The sequence below is a fragment of the Olea europaea genome, chromosome 15 (genome assembly GCF_002742605.1).
Source record: "Olea europaea var. sylvestris chromosome 15, O_europaea_v1, whole genome shotgun sequence".
NCBI classification, from domain to species: Eukaryota; Viridiplantae; Streptophyta; class Magnoliopsida; order Lamiales; family Oleaceae; genus Olea; species Olea europaea.
In genome coordinates this window covers 23,201,965-23,219,277 of record NC_036251.1, presented here as the reverse complement: position 1 = coordinate 23,219,277, position 17,313 = coordinate 23,201,965, and the positions used below count along the sequence as shown (strand labels likewise).

The 17,313-nt window shown below is 35.7% G+C and overlaps 2 protein-coding genes and 1 pseudogene across 4 annotated transcripts; 1 reads left to right on the top strand and 2 right to left on the bottom strand.

The window, feature by feature from the left end:
- Positions 1-6: 6 nt before the first annotated feature.
- On the top strand, positions 7-1,460 carry LOC111410533 (transcription factor ABORTED MICROSPORES-like). Its single transcript, XM_023040927.1, has 4 exons — positions 7-363; positions 462-779; positions 877-1,053; positions 1,132-1,460. Exons 1-4 carry the CDS (start codon positions 124-126, stop codon positions 1,357-1,359), a joined length of 963 nt encoding a protein of 320 aa, XP_022896695.1. The 5' UTR covers positions 7-123; the 3' UTR covers positions 1,360-1,460.
- Positions 1,461-2,016: 556 nt separating this feature from the next.
- Positions 2,017-2,573, bottom strand: LOC111411410 (annotated as a pseudogene).
- Positions 2,574-5,674: 3,101 nt separating this feature from the next.
- On the bottom strand, positions 5,675-16,234 carry LOC111410532 (RNA-binding protein 39-like). 3 transcript variants are annotated; one of them, XM_023040924.1, is made up of 14 exons: positions 16,103-16,234; positions 15,015-15,648; positions 13,108-13,189; positions 12,967-13,023; positions 12,631-12,686; positions 11,767-11,968; positions 11,517-11,603; positions 11,229-11,303; positions 8,673-8,756; positions 7,739-7,803; positions 7,033-7,282; positions 6,876-6,964; positions 6,292-6,406; positions 5,675-6,206 (listed from the first exon to the last, which is right to left on the bottom strand). In XM_023040924.1, exons 2-14 carry the CDS (start codon positions 15,611-15,613, stop codon positions 6,165-6,167), a joined length of 1,803 nt encoding a protein of 600 aa, XP_022896692.1. In that variant the 5' UTR covers positions 15,614-15,648; positions 16,103-16,234; the 3' UTR covers positions 5,675-6,164. The 3 variants fall into 3 exon arrangements, with proteins under 3 accessions (XP_022896692.1, XP_022896693.1, XP_022896694.1); XM_023040925.1 differs by having other exon boundaries at positions 15,015-15,645; positions 16,103-16,191; XM_023040926.1 differs by lacking the exon at positions 16,103-16,234 and adding an exon at positions 13,524-13,612 and having other exon boundaries at positions 15,015-15,145.
- Between the last annotated feature and the right edge of the window lie 1,079 nt (positions 16,235-17,313).

The following is a 17,313-nucleotide window of genomic DNA, read 5'->3' as shown; positions in this document are numbered from 1 at the left end:
GTCTCTAATTTCCAACAGTTTAGTGGCACGGGAGAAACAGGAAACACGAGTAACAATATTTTCTTTGAAGGAACATATGTATCAAACCCTTTCGCCCCGTCGATTGAGAATGGATTCCAGGAGATGGAAACATTACAAAGTAACATATTTGGTAGCCAAGTGAAAGACGATGACTCTTTTACACGAGAGAATAACCGTTCAGATGATTCTGATCCGAATGATGATGAAGAAGATGCAGCAAAGTATGGTAGAAGAACAGGAAAGGGACCTCAATGCAAAAACCTCATGGCTGAGAGGAAGAGAAGAAAGAAGCTTAATGATAGGCTCTATACTCTTCGAGCCTTAGTCCCTAAAATTTCAAAGGTATATAGTGCTGGACATGATGAGATAGTACGATGGATAAGATTTTTAACTTCATTTTCATTTTTGATACTATATAGTGCTATTATACTGTTTTGCAGTTGGATAGAGCTTCTATACTCGGAGACGCAATTGATTATGTAAAGGAGCTGCAGAAACAAGTGAAAGAACTCCAAATTGAGCTTGAAGGACATTCAGATGATGAGGACGCAAGGAAAACATCAGGAACAAACAGTAATGACAACAATGTCCAACCAGGTGTTACGTACCAAGCTGGAATGAAACGTGCTGCTAAATACGAACAGGAGAAGTATTTGAAAGTTTCTCACAGGGGACCATCTGCCAATGTTGGCATTAACATCTCGAAACAGGAACACGATTCAGAAAATACGAATGAGAAGCTGCAGCTGCAAATGGAGGTACGTATTACGACTAAATTGGATGCAAATCTCATATAACTTTTTGTTCTTTGTATGTGTTAAAACTGATCATGAGAGGAGACATTAACATTTGTAGCCACAAGTGGAAGTCTTCCAACTAGATGGGAATGAGTTATTTGTGAAGATATTCTGTGAGCACAAGTCAAATGGATTTGTGAACTTGTTGGAGGCTTTGAATTCTTTGGGCTTGGAAATAACTGATGTGAACACAACTAGACATACATGTCTGGTTTCAAACATCTTCAAAGTAGAGGTAACTCAAAAACATCTATTTGGTGATTATATTTATACGAGATTTTAACTTTCTGGTCTCTTCCTTTGGTTGTCACAGAAAAGGGATAGTGAAACAATTCAAGCCAATCATGTCAGAGAGTCGTTACTTGAGTTAACACGAAATCCTTCCAGAATCTGGGCTGAGATAGAGAAAACATTGGAGAATGGCAACATAGATCATGATTATCACCACCGCCATCTTCACCACGACTACAGCGACCACTCCCTCCTGCATAACCATGACCCCCAAATGAATCCTCATCCAGTGCAGCGCCTCCACCACTAAGTAATAATTTGGGGGCTGCTTCTTTTTCTCGTTTTCTACGTATAAAGCAGGTAAAAGACCTGAAAATTTGTTCCACAATAAGATGAGACTGCTTGAACTCATATGGCATAATTCAGAGTACCAAATCATTTGTGATGGATAAAACATAGTTACTCCACAAACATTATTTTGTTTATCCAGGCAAAATCCTATCAAATTGCAATGGAATTCCAACATCATAAAGCTTAAAATGACTCGCGTGCATAGGAATCTGCTAGAAGTTTTTAAAAAAATAGGAATCATTTAGATAGCAATTTCATGGCAATACATTCGAGACCGATCAAAACTGAAACAATTTGGGAAAAAATAACCCACTAAACAGCCATACTTTCGCCATTAAATTGATTTAAATATAGCCTTACAAACAACAGTTATTCTGAATCAACCATGCAGTTTAAGCTCATAAAAAAATTCATTAATGTTTATGAAACGAAGGGGCAGGATTTTGAGTTCTAATACAAAACAGAACCACAAATGCTCGAGCATAAAACCAGAATCTCATATGATATTGGGATATGAAGGCAAAAATCCACTGCAGACTAGTAGCCCCATTACCACCAGGTAATTGAATTTTCTTGGAAATTTGTTACGTATTGCGTCATGCTGCAAGAGAGAATCCTGCAGTCCAACCCAATGCAGTTTTGTCATCACTAGAACTCATCATCCTCCTCCTCAGCTATATGCTAAGCGAGCTCTTGCTCTTGCTCTTGTCTCTCCCTTCTCGTTTCTGCACTCTCCTCTTTGTTGGAATTAGCAGGGAATCGAAGGGCATGAACTGCCTCATTGTGCATTCTTAGGCAGAAAGCAATTCATGAGTTGAAAGCACTTTGAGGCTCATTCGTGGAGTAGATATCCCCAGTTTCCTTTGATATCAAGCAACCATTAGCGTGATCTAGTGTAGCATCAATTGCACCATCTCGAATTGCTTTGGCTACAATACTCTCGGAATCAGCAACAGGGTTTGCAGAATCCAATCTCAGCCTTTAAGCAGCATCAACCAGTATCTGGGAGTATGAGATACTGATGTTGCGGAGCCTAGTTCTTATGACATTATGGAGCAACCTAACAATTAAATTGTTAGTACGGTCTGCACAGAAAGTGCTAGCAAACCTCTCAGCAACTGTTATAAACAGCTTCAGATCTCCAATCCGAACAGCCTGAAATTGCGCACACAATTAGAGGAGGTGAACTGAAGATGCTCGCTTTATCTGGAAACATTTTCCAGACACAAAGTTAACAAGAAGGATTTGCTTGGGTGATCCCATGCTTGTAAGCCCTGCGGGCGATATATGCAATGGGTAATGTCTAGACTCATGATGGAAATTGGCGGAAGATAGGTGAACGGAGTGCGACTACTGCCGCACAGGTGCAGAAAATAGTTCCACTGCGAGACTCGAAGAGTCGGCCAGTGTCACTAGGATTTGTCAATTTGTAAGAAAATGTTTTCATATTTAATACCCCATACTCACATTTGTAAGCTTGAAGTATGGCCTGAACTTTTTCCATCCCTTTCTGCATAAAAACAGTTCTCTCAGGAATCTCTCCCAGTAGTAAAGTGGACAATAACAGCTCACTTGTTGCATTGAACTTGGAAACAAAGAGCAGAAACAAATGCTTTCCTGGCAGCTTGGGAAAGGGACTCTTTGGCATCAGTATAACAACTGAATTGCCCTGATCTTTCCAACATAAAAAAGATGACAGCAAAACTGAAACAGATAAATGGAGAGAAAATCAGAATCAAGAACCGACACCTAAATATGCAAAAGTTGGAGTCTGCACTAAAGAAACCAAGTTTTAGAAGATGTTTGATAAAGCAGAGAGAAATATTATAACTACTAGTATGCAAACATGTCATATTTTTATGGAGATTTTCATCCAGAACATCAGAGACACAAATATAATGTCAAATATATACAGTACGGTACCACCACAACAGATGGAGTGCCTGATTAGTTGCCAAAACATCACGACATCACCTGGTCTATTGACTATTCTAAGAGCTTACAATTGCACATCTTATGCTGTTATAGTACCAACAGTTTAGACAGTGCATGTCATTAACGGATGAAAAAAATTCTGTTTAGAATGTAATTTATGCCACGGAGCACGGTTATCTTCTCTATGTATTAATGTTACAAACTACATTTCTCATATTCATGTCTAAATAATAACTAGAGCAAAAGGGTAATGAAACGATCTCGAAACAAATATGGGAATAGACAGTGATTTTGCCGAACAGAGGAAAATAAGATAAAAAAAACAGTGATTAAAAGTGGGTAAAGAAGTTGAGGAACTATAAACTGAAGTATCACTGTTCAAGAAAATAAGAAATGGAAGCATATTCCTTAAAGGTTGATGTGAAACATTAAGGAAACATTGTGCTGAAAATTGCCTTCTGATTTGAGTGAGCTTCAAAACGAGAAACCTTTGAACTCAGCTTCTCCGCTTGATCATATAGGTTGTAGTGAAGGAAATTCCTTAGCAGCAGATTAAGAAGTGTTTCCTGCATTTAGCATACATAAAAGTATGAGAACAACATCATGGAGATACCAAACAAATTGCTTGACCAATTAGTGACAAACCTGTCCCAACTCATCATTGCACAACGTTACAATCCGGTGCAAAGTTAAGAGATTATTATTAATAAATGAGGATCTCTATGAGACATAAACACAACGAAAACCCAAACTGAGCAAGAAAAGCTGGATAAATAACATTCAACTCTTTTTGGTCCCATTGATTATAGTTGTTTCAAAACATTCAAAATGCATGTGTCATCCTCAAGTAGGGGCATCAAAGAAGTTGCAAGTGATCTTAGAACCGATAAAAATATATGCAAAACATATGCGCGTATTTTAGAACATTACAGTAAACAGGCCAATTCAGTAGTGTTAGGATTTTATTATCATCAATATATTTTTAAAAACAGGTGCCCTCAAGAGCATCGATCAAATCCGTGACAATGTGGAAGTTGCTATCGATCAAATTTTCAGTTTAAAGTGTCCCAATAATCCTTAACTTATGTCTTAGAAGTTTAAAATGTCGATTTCGACCACTAAACCGATCCATTTCGTTTAGATTTTGCTTTTTGGATTTTCATGGAGTTTATGCTACTCAAGTCACTTTTCTGTGGATCGTTTAATGATGGTTTTGTCGATTCCGTTACTACAAAGATGTTTCTAATGAAAAAACACTGAATCTTGACTTTTGATGTTTTCACTTTTTTGTGTGTACAGTAGCGTCCGTGCCAACGCCTGTTTCAAAAAATTGTTGCCCAGTGACAGGGAAACTTCCGATGAGCTTTGCAACTCATACTCGCAAACTAAGGTTGTGAACTGAGATCGGACATTTTCGAAGTATGAAAACCTATAGCATTAGCAACAAATGTAAAAACTCGTTTCATAAATTTTAAACATATCTTTTGTGCGCATAAAACATGGCTAGCAGAGTCTAGTGCTAATTATCTGACAACTAAGATACGGCAGATCGATAACTGCATCTTTCCAAGCTCGCTCAATACGAATTATTTCATCCCAAGTCCTAACCGGACCTTTCTCTATATCTTTTGCCTGCAAAATATTTTTGTTACAAAATAGTGCACTACAGAATCTGAATTAATTTCTTAGTTCACTGAAACCATCAAAACCATGGTCATCTTTAAAATCCAAACGACATCTAATATACATGTGCCGAATTTTTAATTTTTGTGACATTTCCTTCGTGTTTCAAAAAGATGCCTCGGGATTATTTTTTCATATTGGGTTTAACTTTTTTTTGGGGAAGATGAGATTTTACATTGATCACACAAGGTGGTAAGTACTTCGTGGAGCTACAGCCATTTTACTAGCGCCAGTTTAAAAAGTATAATAACTGCAGACAAACGGTCACATAAATAAAATTAATGCAAGCTTGTGCTAAAAATTAAATTAACGCTAGAAGACACGGAATGATGCATAGATCGCATATAAAAATTCAGAGTAACACCAACAAATCGGAAGGTATATTGAGAGAAATCCTGAAGAACTTATTCAATGGAAGGAAATCTGACCTCTGGCATACAACGCTAAATTGAGCTTTACTGCAGAAATCGAAATGGGCCTATCCTAACCATACTCGATAATAAATGTGAAAAATACATTGATGAAAGGAAAGAAGTAATAATTTAACTTCATTAGATAGAATTCATGCAAGACTTCATTTAAATCCAGATTCATTCATAGCCAAAATACAAAAATAATTGCAATTTCCATACATCGAAAATCAAATAAAGGATTGGAAAAAAAACCTTAAATTCCAATTAGAAATGAAAATTAATCAGCATGCTGGATGCCTCAATTCCAAAATTAACAAAACATCTACTCACGGCATAACATTAAACTAGAGCTATAGAGCGTTCACCACAAGCTATAGCCTTTACAATATTTAGTGTTTAAACTAGTCAGGACTAAACAAAACAAGAAGCTTGCTGCGTGTACAGAAATTGCACACACAGAAGCCATACAGAATAGACACAGCAACAGGTGGGTAGGGGGATTTTTTGGCATTTTTTATCACAACATGAGTCCCACACGTGAGATTTCTGGCAGAATTCTGTGAAGCGGTTTTTTGTACAAATGGAAATCTTCACAAAACAAAGCAAAGAATGTATCAATTTGCACCCAGTTCAGTCCACCCCCTAGCATACGATAAAAGCCACCAAGAGAAGTCTAATCTTTTACAATTGCACACGACACTCAAAAGCCATTTGCAATGTCCTTAAATAGTCTTTATCTGCTATGAGGAAATTTATCCTCATAATTCTGAGGAAGCTGCATGACAAAAAGTATTTCAAGCTAAAGCCCAGTTTCCAAGTGAATTCAGAGCAAAAATTGAAAGGAGAAAAGGGCGTGTTACCAGAAATGTTGCAGTGATCATCTTTCCAGCAAACCATCTCCCATGGAGCGCCTGCTGTGCAGCAATTGCAGATTGGGTATTTTCAAACCGCAAGTATACAAACCCAGCAGTGTTTCTATTTGTCAAGAAGGGTGTTAGTTCAACATACCAACTTTCAACCAAGGGTATGTTTTCAGGCATATTTCTACAGGGAAGCGCATTTCCAAAATGACAACAAAGTCAAAATTATAAGCCCCTACTAAAAAATAAATAAAATCAAAACCTTTGTAAATTATTACACCCAACCCCAAAAAAAAAAAAAAAAAAAAAAACCACACACAAAAAAAAAAAAACACAGACACACACACAAAAAAGGCCCCTGCCAAGGAAAAAACAAAAAAATAAAAATAAAAAAAAATAAAAAAATAAAAAATCTTAGCTACAAGCAACAAACTATGTGAATGTTTGCCCCAATGCGAGAGAGAAGGAGAGTTGCAGAGGAAATAAATAGGCAATAAAAGAGTTCTTCAACAGAAAATAATGGTGCGTTATTGACAGGAATAAGATCAGAAGATTGAAACAGTATAAATGGCACATGAACTTACCTATCTACATAAATATGCTTTAATGTTCCGAACTTTAAGCACTCATCTTGTACATCTTCTTTTATATCCAGATCAAAATCTGGTTCAGCCTGCAACAAGAATGCATCTTCAATGACACTAGCAGTAGAGGTAAGCAAGGAAAATGTGCTCAACAAACCTCCAATTTTGGATCAAACATGTTCTTCAGCAACAGACATTCACTAGGAACACCAATGGTATCTATAGAAGGAACAGCAGCAGCAGGAACTGAAAGGCCTGCAGCTGCCAACCCCGCAAGTGCAGGGACTGGGGCCTGTCCGAGACTAGCAGTAAGGGAAGGATCTACAGGAGCAACCCCAAGAACTGGTGCTGTTGGCACGGAGAGGCCAGGGCTATTACCAATGGGGGTGCCTAATGAACCAGCAATGCTGCAAACATGACAGATGTAAGAAGAAAATAAAAGCGATCTTAGAAAGCAATAACAAACAGGAAGACTATGATGCACCGACACATACACGTGTACAGTGTATCCGACACGTGTTAGATACACTGACATGCAATTTTTCAAAAAAGTACTGCACACGACACGTCACGTCGTCGACACGATGATTAAATTTTTTAAGATTCTTTATTTATATAGTATAAATTTAATTTTATACTTGTTATTAATTTTTCTTGTTGAATTCTTTTTTAATATGAGTACATATTTGTTATTCACTAAAAACTTTTGAGTTAAAAATATAAAATATTTTTTCTAAAAAAAAGAGATGTTTATGGTAAGAGTGTCGGAGGAGTGTCGGCATCAACACGTGTCTGATAAGTGTAAACACGGATATGCTACCCTATTTGAAATGTCCGTGCTACAAAGCTAGAAGATATTGTACCTTGAAGCAATGCCTGTGCGATCCAATTTCTGCATGAGAAGTGCTCTTGAGTGAGCATTCAAGGACTGCAGACCGTTGACAAAGCAGTTAGCATTTTTTTGGTGAATGAAACCCAAAAATCTCGAAGGCAAGAATGAAGAAAACAAGAAAAATTAGAAAGAGATTATGTGGACATTGCAACATAAGATTATTATACATGAAATATTCAGAAAATACTTTAGGATGTCAAGCTATTCGATAAACTATAAAATACTATTCATCGTATAAATACTCCCAGTTAAAAAGAATATGAACTTTGCATGCTGAAGTGACAAAATTATACGTGCAAATCCATTAGAACTGCCATTCAAATAGTTCCTTTGTTTCCATGAGTCCATAAACACAAATGATAAGAAGTTCCTGACAATCTATAGGAAGCTTACTATCAGTTCTATTACAAATTTCAACAATACACTGTGCCTTAGCTTGTGGGCACAGCTACAGTTTACATGCATGTAAATAAGATTGAAAAGGCTCTATGGGGGGCAAGTCAAGTGGCCCATGGCTCCTGTGTTTAGTTCGTCAAAGGACCATGTATCTCAAGAAGCTGATAGCTTGTATTGTTACGTGTATTTTATTTTCCTTCCATATAGCTTGTATTGTGCTACATGTATTTTATTTTCCTTCCATCGAGTGCCAAGTCCTAATGCACAATTTCAGAATATTATCGAGGTTCATAAATGGATTTGGATAGAACCTTCTATGAATTTTATTTTTATGTAAGAACATATGTATGCATTTAATCTTTGCATCTCCATTTTGGGTAACAGAAGATAATTCAATGCACCATATTAACACATCGTCTATAGGGTGAAAGAATTTATTATAAGCATTTATAGAAAATAAAATATGGTTTAGGGGGTCCGCTAATACTCCCAAATAAGTGGCAACTGACCAATCCATTGCCTTCAATATCATCAAAATCAGCAACATTTGCCCCAGCATCTTGCATTGCAGCTTGATCTGTAACAGCAGAGACCTACAGATTGAAAAAGCAAAAGTGATAGATTACCAACATAAGCAAATCTACTACAAGAATTCCGGCAGAAACAGATATATTGTACCCATACACGGTGCGCAAGCAAAGAGGGTAAAATAGAACAAAGTACTACAATAGAGAATAACATGTCAATTTGTGAAATTTACGAAAATTAAATATTTTAAAGCTATGCCCTTTTATTTATAAGATAAAACACGCATGCAAACTGCTCAGAACTTGATCAATCAAAGCTGGACATGCTTCTTTTGTACTACAAAGATATAGGACTCAAGAATTCATAAAATCAAAATCAAGAGAATGTTTATATCTAAGCATGTCTAAATCATTTCCATTGTCACAACTATGGATGTTCTAGTGATGAAGCAATTAAATGTAACTTCCCAAAAAAAATTTTGGTATAAAATTTATTTATTCTATTTTATTTTGAAAGTTGAGAGACTAAGATGAAAATATATTAAATTCTTATATTCGGTCAAATAATTGGATTTTGATAGAACAAGGATAAGGCCCCGTTTGGTACCCATTTTTTTCAAAATGCATTTTTCTCTCTCTTCTTTTCAATCACAAATTCTTTATTAAAATAATATTACACGTAAATCAAAAACTTCTCCTTATTTTTCAGCCACACATTTCCCATCAATTTACTATTTAAAAATACATTTTCACATAAAAATATCTCCCAAACACCCTCTAAGTATATCAATATTATACTCGTTGGATAGCTCGTATTTAATTTGTATTTTAGGCTCAAGAAAAAGTTAATTTGGTAAAGTTAGGCACAAGATATTGTAGTTCTAAGAATGTAACATTTGTTGGTAAGTAATATTAATTTAAATAATATGTTAGCCACGTGTAAATAATTTCTTACTTTTGATTAGGATAAAAAGGCCAATTGTTATCTAATTAGAACTCCTATTTACTTTATTGCTATTCATTTAAATTAGAATAGGAGAAAATTCCAAAATCTAGGCCGTGGAGTCGAATCATATCAGTTTGGGGCAGCCACGTGAGGTAGAGATAAATTGAGTGATAAAGGCAAATCTTGCAATGACTTTTGATTATAATAAGGCATTGGAAGACATGGACAAGTTGGGGTTTTTTTTATGGTTTATTAGTTTTGAATTTTCAGATTGATATATGGCTGCCACGTGTATTTGGATAGAGATAGTAGGGTTTTTGTTTATTGAATGAGATAATAATAAAGTGCATTTTTATCTACTACTCTAGCCTACTACACCTATAGATATAGGCATGATGAAATAGTTTTATTCACATCAATTCTGATAACACATATGGCGAGAGAGGAAAGAGTGTTTGAAATTAGAAATTTTCATACCTCAACTATTATTGTCGGTCTATAAATCTTTCATCAGAGTAGAGAAAGGAATTTTGGAACGTGCATTCAAACACTTTTTTATATATTTCAATAATAAGGTAAGATAATTTATGTGCAAGTGTTTTCTGTTTCCTTCTACTTTTATATTCAAGTAAATATGCATGGATTGTCGGTGGACCTTAAGGTTTTTTTTAGAGATATGAAATCTTATGGGATTATAAGAGGACCTAAGATAGGTATGCCGTTTGGTCACCGATATACTCCATAAGAGCAAAATAATATGAAATGTATAATGTTTATTGTTATATATTTGTATACAGAAACTGCATGTATTTTACTGGGTGTGTTCGAATACTCACTCTTACAAATTTTTACAAGTTAGTTTGGGTCGATTGGACTGTGGTAATTGCTAAGTGAATCGAATAAAGGAAAAAAAAAATAAACAAGTAGTTTGCCTCTCTCTCTCTCTCTCTCTCTCTCTCTCTTTTTAAGCTTTAATTGTTCAAAAGACCCACTTGTTTTATTAGTCATTTGACTACGCTTAAATCTTTAGAAACTCAGATCTCGTGTTTTAATTTATGCTTGGTTGAAAATAAAGAATTTATTTTATTTGTGTCGCTCCGCATCTATTAAAAGGAAAAATTGAGCTTTTCGTAACGCTCCAGTGTTTATGAAGATTTGGGGAGTTACATTAACTATGCCAAAATCAATATGATAAATCATCAATTGCATGCACACAATATGATCTATTTATAGTTAAATATGCAGGTGTCCCTGAATCATTAAACACATCCTAAATGTATCACTGTATTACCTTCTCTGACCAAAGTTTCCATAATGCTTCCTTCCCAGCCTACTATTCCTTTATTACACAAATTCAGCAATCATTGATGGTTCTAATTACCAGTCAAAAATAAGCTCAATAATACCTAAATATACGTCAGACGACGAAAAAGGGGTCTACTCAAAAAGAGACCTTCATGTCATAACGTAAAAACAAAGGTCTAGCACAACTTTTATGCATCTCATCTCCCTTAGAAGTAATTGCATATAAATGACATTAATGTAGTATAGAGTTGAAGGCAGAGGAAATAAATTACTGAAAGTTTCATTACCTTGATTACTCGACCAGCGATCTCCAGTTGGCCGTTTAAATTTTGTGCAGCCTTCGCATCTTCAAGACGTGCAAACTGCAAGGGAACTATGTTATGTTTACATTCACTATCCATATGTTGCAAAGGTTTTCACAGAATCCAAATTCAGTACTACTGTTATGTCACGCAAATATTAGGTCTGACAATGGTTGTTTCTACCCCCAAAGCAGATTTTCTTTGCGACTAGAACAGCAAACTAAACAAACAAACTGTCCTCATAATGCTTATATTGGAATATATCAAACTCACCTGTACAAAACCATAACCTTTGCAATTGGCAGTTTCAGGATCAGTGGGCAGCTGCACCAACTCCACAGAGCCAAAAGGTTCAAATACCTAAATTTTTATGTGCAATATATGAATCTCTTTCTTGTCAAAAAGGAGAGAGGTCAAGACAAAAAATAAAAATAAATAAAAAAAGCAAAAGGAGAAACTTAAAAATATCTCTAGATTTCTAGTCATAAAACCATGTTAATTTCTCGCGCATAAATATAACTACCTGACGAAGTTGATTTTCTTTTATGGCAACAGGTAGATTGCCAACATATAGCTTTCTATCCTCCGAAACAACAGATGTAGAGGACTGAACAAGGTTCTTTTCAGCTTCTGATGGCTTAACCATCACTGGTACACCAAGTAGAGGCTGACCAGAAAGTGCTATCGCCATAGGAACTGACATTACATCATAAAATTCAATATACCTGCAGAAATAGAAATAAAGATTTGAAGGATATCTTCACAAGCATGCTTTATGAAGGCTGTATCGAACAAATCCCTGAACCCTTCAAAGTGCTAAAACATATATAATGCTGACATTTCACAGACTCAATAATTGAGTTCATTCCAAAGGACAATGTCACTTGAATTCTTCAAGCATGACTCAAATCTCTCAAAAAGCCAAAAAATCATACAATCTCTCTCAGACTACCAAACATTGAACTACAAATCCAGAGCACGTGAAAAAATAAAAAATAAAAAAAATAACTTATAGGGAAAATTCCCCAATAACTCTGGACAAAGACTGCTCATTGTTTTGTCTAACTCATTGTCCCTAATTATATCTCAGTTGTCTGTGTGCTTTTCAACTTTGATATTTAATTTCATGAAATGCATCAAAAAAGTTAACAAGAAAGGTTATTATGGTCATACTAAATCCAAAATTATTATTGCTAGATATGGCAGTTCCTAAATTCTGCTCATCCGCTCCTGAGAAATATGTTCAAAGATATTATTGCTTGACAATATAACTTTGTAAAGATGACAACTGATGGAATCAAAGTAACAAGCATCGCATATTCGAGAAAAAATAAATAAGTTGCATCTCCAATAATATATAACTAGGGAAGGAAGGATAAGTATTTACCCAATTCCTTTGGAGCGTCTGGAAATGCGGTCCATGATGAGGTGTACGTCTCTGACCTGAAATTGTCAAATAAGTCATCAGTAATAAACTTAAAAGAGAGAAAAATACGAGGACTTCTGCAATTAAAATTCGATGGTGAGTATCATCATCAAAAAGGTAAAATGCTGCAGCAATAGTTTAAAGCGCTTAATATGGATGTAAGCAGTAATGAACAAATGCAGCCAAAAAAAACTCCAATAAGTTAACATATAAATTAATGCAGGAGAACTATTACAGACAGTTTATATATTAACAAATCATGCCACAACAGAGAGTATCAAAACAATATAGGTCAACCTTGCCAGCCTTGGAGAAGAATTCATAGATATCTCTTTCAACTGCCTTCAAAGAAATCTGGAAATTGTACCAGAGAATGCGTGAGACCTCCAGATATAAGCCTAGTATAGCAAGAATAGCTTAATTGTATAGCTCAACTACCTGGTAAGCAAAAACTGTCCGTTGATCTCGTTCAGGATCTGCTTCCGGCTTTTCCACTTCTTTCTTTTTCTCTTTGTATCTTCTGTGAAAATCAATTAGAAAACAAACAACTTATGTCAAATACCAATTGACCCCAATCACTGATAAACTTGCTAATTATGTAATGAACAGCAGCCTGGAACGTCCACATAGCAAAGTTTGCGTGAGTGCTTTACTCCTTAATATACATAACATATTCAGAGAATTCCTCAGTCATAAAAGAGAAAATCCCTAAGGGAGGCAAGAATTTCTTCTTAAACTGGTTAAAGCCATGTATTATACTCCTGCATGTGAACTCCATAGAGTCAACAAACTGTATTAAGGTTTGCATTTGGTCAAAACAAGAAACATCTTGATGAGAAAGCAATGAGACAAACCTGGGGAACAAAGTAGCAATTAAGAGAAATGAACACTGAAAAACTGCAGGCATTGAATTAACAACAGGCTTGTCCCTTCTATGCTGAACCTAATTTTACATTTTGCACCATCGTATCAAAGAGCAAATTTATTATCATAAATGATGGAAAATATATCGAAGTAACAAAACAACCTAGAATAACCAAAAGAATTTCCCCAAATGCTCAAAGATACAATTTTTTACGTGCACAAATATAAACAAAGATATAAAATATAGCCAAAGCAACCAATCAAGCACATCCATTACATCTTTCAAATGTTATTTTATCTCAAAAGCAGGAAGAAGAAGAAAAATAATGTTGTGCAATTGCTACACAAGTTAACCACTTAACAGAGAGACTGCTAATGGAATGAATTATCAATCTAATGGTACACAAAAATGCCCCTAAAATTCAACTTCACACGGTTGAAATTTTTAAAAAGCGACAAACATGGTAAACACTTGTTTCATTCAACTTAAATTAGAAGCTAGCAACCCTATGAATATAAAAATGAGACTAATACATACAGAACAAGAACAAATACAAAGAATAAGGATATAAGTGGGTAATGGGAATCGAACCCACTCTTTAGCTGGAAGGCTAGGGGTTACATCTGAAGTGGATTCAGCATTCTATATAAAATACATACAACCTTTTCCATGTGTTGTCATACATTCACACACTGTGTACATAAATATAAACTGTCACAAAAGAATAATGAAAAATATTTCCATGGGGAAAAATTAAAAATAATAGTACAGAAACTCCAACATAGAAATCTGCAAAATAAGCCCCTGTTTGGTACCGATTAAAATCTAAATTTCAACCACATAATTTATGGGTCCCACAATTTTTCTATCACACATTTCATCAACTTCTATCGAAATCTACTAAAAATATGATTTTAATCTCCACCAAATAGGGACTAAACCTTATTCTACATAAGCATCCGTAGAAATGAACACATTACCATCTTTACACACTACAAGAAATTTTGAACTCGATAAAGCTGTTTGTGACTGGAATCATTACAATTTGTGACATGAAAAACATTAAAGTATAATAATCAAATAAATAGCTTGAAAAAAGCATAAACCAACAGCTAGACCATCCGAATTTTTCCACGGCATATTTATCAAGATTTGAGAGGTCAACCGACCAGTATTTAGCTTCAACTCCATTTAGAACTAGTACCTTCTTACAAAAATAACCTAAAGTGAAATATTGGATGAAATAATAACCATTTAATATGTTTCAACACCAATTTCCTTCTAAGAAAGATAGGGTAGCCAGTGTCTAAACTGTCAATGCAAGAAAAACAACAAAGATATGGAATGAACCAAATTAATGAAGAAAGAGTACATAAAGACCGACTTAATTTCCAAATACAGAAAAATATAAGCACCAATTTCGATGATTGATACACATGTTCAAATCAGTATGTTCAATATAGAAGAGCAGGAACACTACCTGCTTTCATGATCGCGATCTCTAAACTCCTCCCTTCCTCTTTCCTTATACTCCCCGTCTATGCTCCTTTCCACATCCCTACTTCTCTCCCTCTCCCGATCATCCCGATTTCTTTCTGAATAACTTTTGCTCCCCCTAGACCTCTCGCGCTCCCCCTCCCCATGTCTCTCTCTTCCATATTCATGGCAATGCTCTCTCCTGTCTCCATCACGATAAATCTCTCGTTTCTTGCCAATGTCCCTCTCTTTGCCCCTTTCTCTGTCTTTCTCTTTTCCACTGCCCTCTTCCTTGTCCCTGTTTCTATGCTCCCGCTTATGTTTATGTCGATCATTGTCACTCATCTCCCTATCTCTTGAAGATGGGGGATGACCTGAGCTCCTTTCTTTCCTGCTATCATTAAACTCGTCCTTTGACCTTGAATGTTTCCTGTGCTTATCCAAATCATTGTCATTACCTTCACTTTTGAGTTTTGAACTCTGACTTCTATCTTTCTCCTTGGATTTCAAATTGTCCACACCTCCATTCATAATCTCCTTTGACTTTTTAGGTTCGGGATTTTCCACCGTATTCTCTAAATATTCATACTCGTCAAAATCCATCTTTTTAAAACCTTAACTTACACAGGGAGAACCTTCTGAAACAAGAAACAAAACCAGCATATATTAAATCTCAAACAGACATTTCCAGGAAAAATAATCCAAAAAAGAATTAATCGCGAATTTATGGCCCAATTTTCTTAAACACAACGCATCTTTTCTCTGTGGTTTTGTTATGCGGTATACAGATGAAGTTGTGATAATTATTCGGATAAATTTCAAGATACCATAAATTGTTTACATACAAGTTAAAATTGGCGCCGCTTGTTCATTAGAACTGAAACTTATGGCAATACAGTATTAATTCGGTATCTAACAACAGTATTACACGAAAAAACGAAAGAGCGGTGGTTTCAGAAGCGAGAGGGAAGAAAATATTACAAAACCCTAATCTTTACGCGAGCAATCATAGCTAAAAACGAAAATCATGAAAGTAGTATAGCACTCAGCAGATTAACAAGTGTGCGGATTAATCAATCGAGAAATGTTTACCCCTGGGAATGAGAGATATCAGTGTGATCTTGAATCTCGACGATTTATCGAATTGCAGAGAATTTTAAGGGGTCGATTACATTTACAAGAACGCTTGCTAGTTGCTTCTATACGTCAGTGCGGGAAACGGGATGAGGCTGAAACTGGAGCGGATCCGGACCGAGCAGCCCAATTTTGAAAATCATCTTCCAAATTTGGGCCAATTGGCGGGCTTGATAGTTGACCTCGTATTGCTTCAGATACATAAAACCGACATTTCATTTGCTTGACACAATTTACAAATCAGAGTTAGTCACTAACAATTAAAAAGGATCAGACGATTGTGTAAGGGAAAAACCTCTTGAAACAAAGTATCAAAAAATGGTGTTTTTATTGGCGATGACTTTACAATTGAAAAATAAAACAGAATGCCTTTAAGGGACGCAAGCACACGAGTTACTGAAAAGAAGTGTTTAAATCTAAACTAAGAAATTGAAAGTTATATATTTTCTGTTTGAGAGTGTTTGATTCGGGGTCTTTTGCTCTATGTCTTTTCTTCCTTTTATACTCTCTGGATGATCTTTTCGTGATCAACCGCTTAAAAACTGCTTGATCGCTCTATAACTGTCCACTTTCTTCATAGTGGCCAACTTGTCATGGAACTGCCTTCTCTAACTGTTGTCATTACTTTTTGTCGTTCAATCGTCTTCAATTGAATTCTTTGAATCGTGGAACGTGATAGGGCTACTCAATAACTGCTTCATTAACCGCACTTTTGGGTAATCATAACATCTTATGTTTGCTAAGATCCTGGGCGACTCGAAGGTTTGGGTGAGAACAGGGTCACAGCTCTGGGCGACTGCGTGGCAATCCATTCGCTCAAATCTTGGGCGACTTGCAAGCTTGAACGATGGTATTACCGGGTTTATGGGTTTCCCTATTTGGGCCTTTATCCTGAATTGCCTGATTGGGCCATTCTTTGGAATATCTGACTTGGGGATCATCCAATTGGGCTTCATTTCTTGGGCTATTCGATTTGGGCTGAACTTTTTGTGTGTCAACAATTACCCCCAATATGGCAGAATTAATACCAATTATTGATTTTTGCCATATTCACTTTGTATTTCTCAGCAACATTCGAAATTCCAAAAAATTTCAATCATTGTTTTCTTCCATAGCCTGAAAAGGTGCGACGTTTGCAAACCCTTATAACCCCCAAATACACACCATTT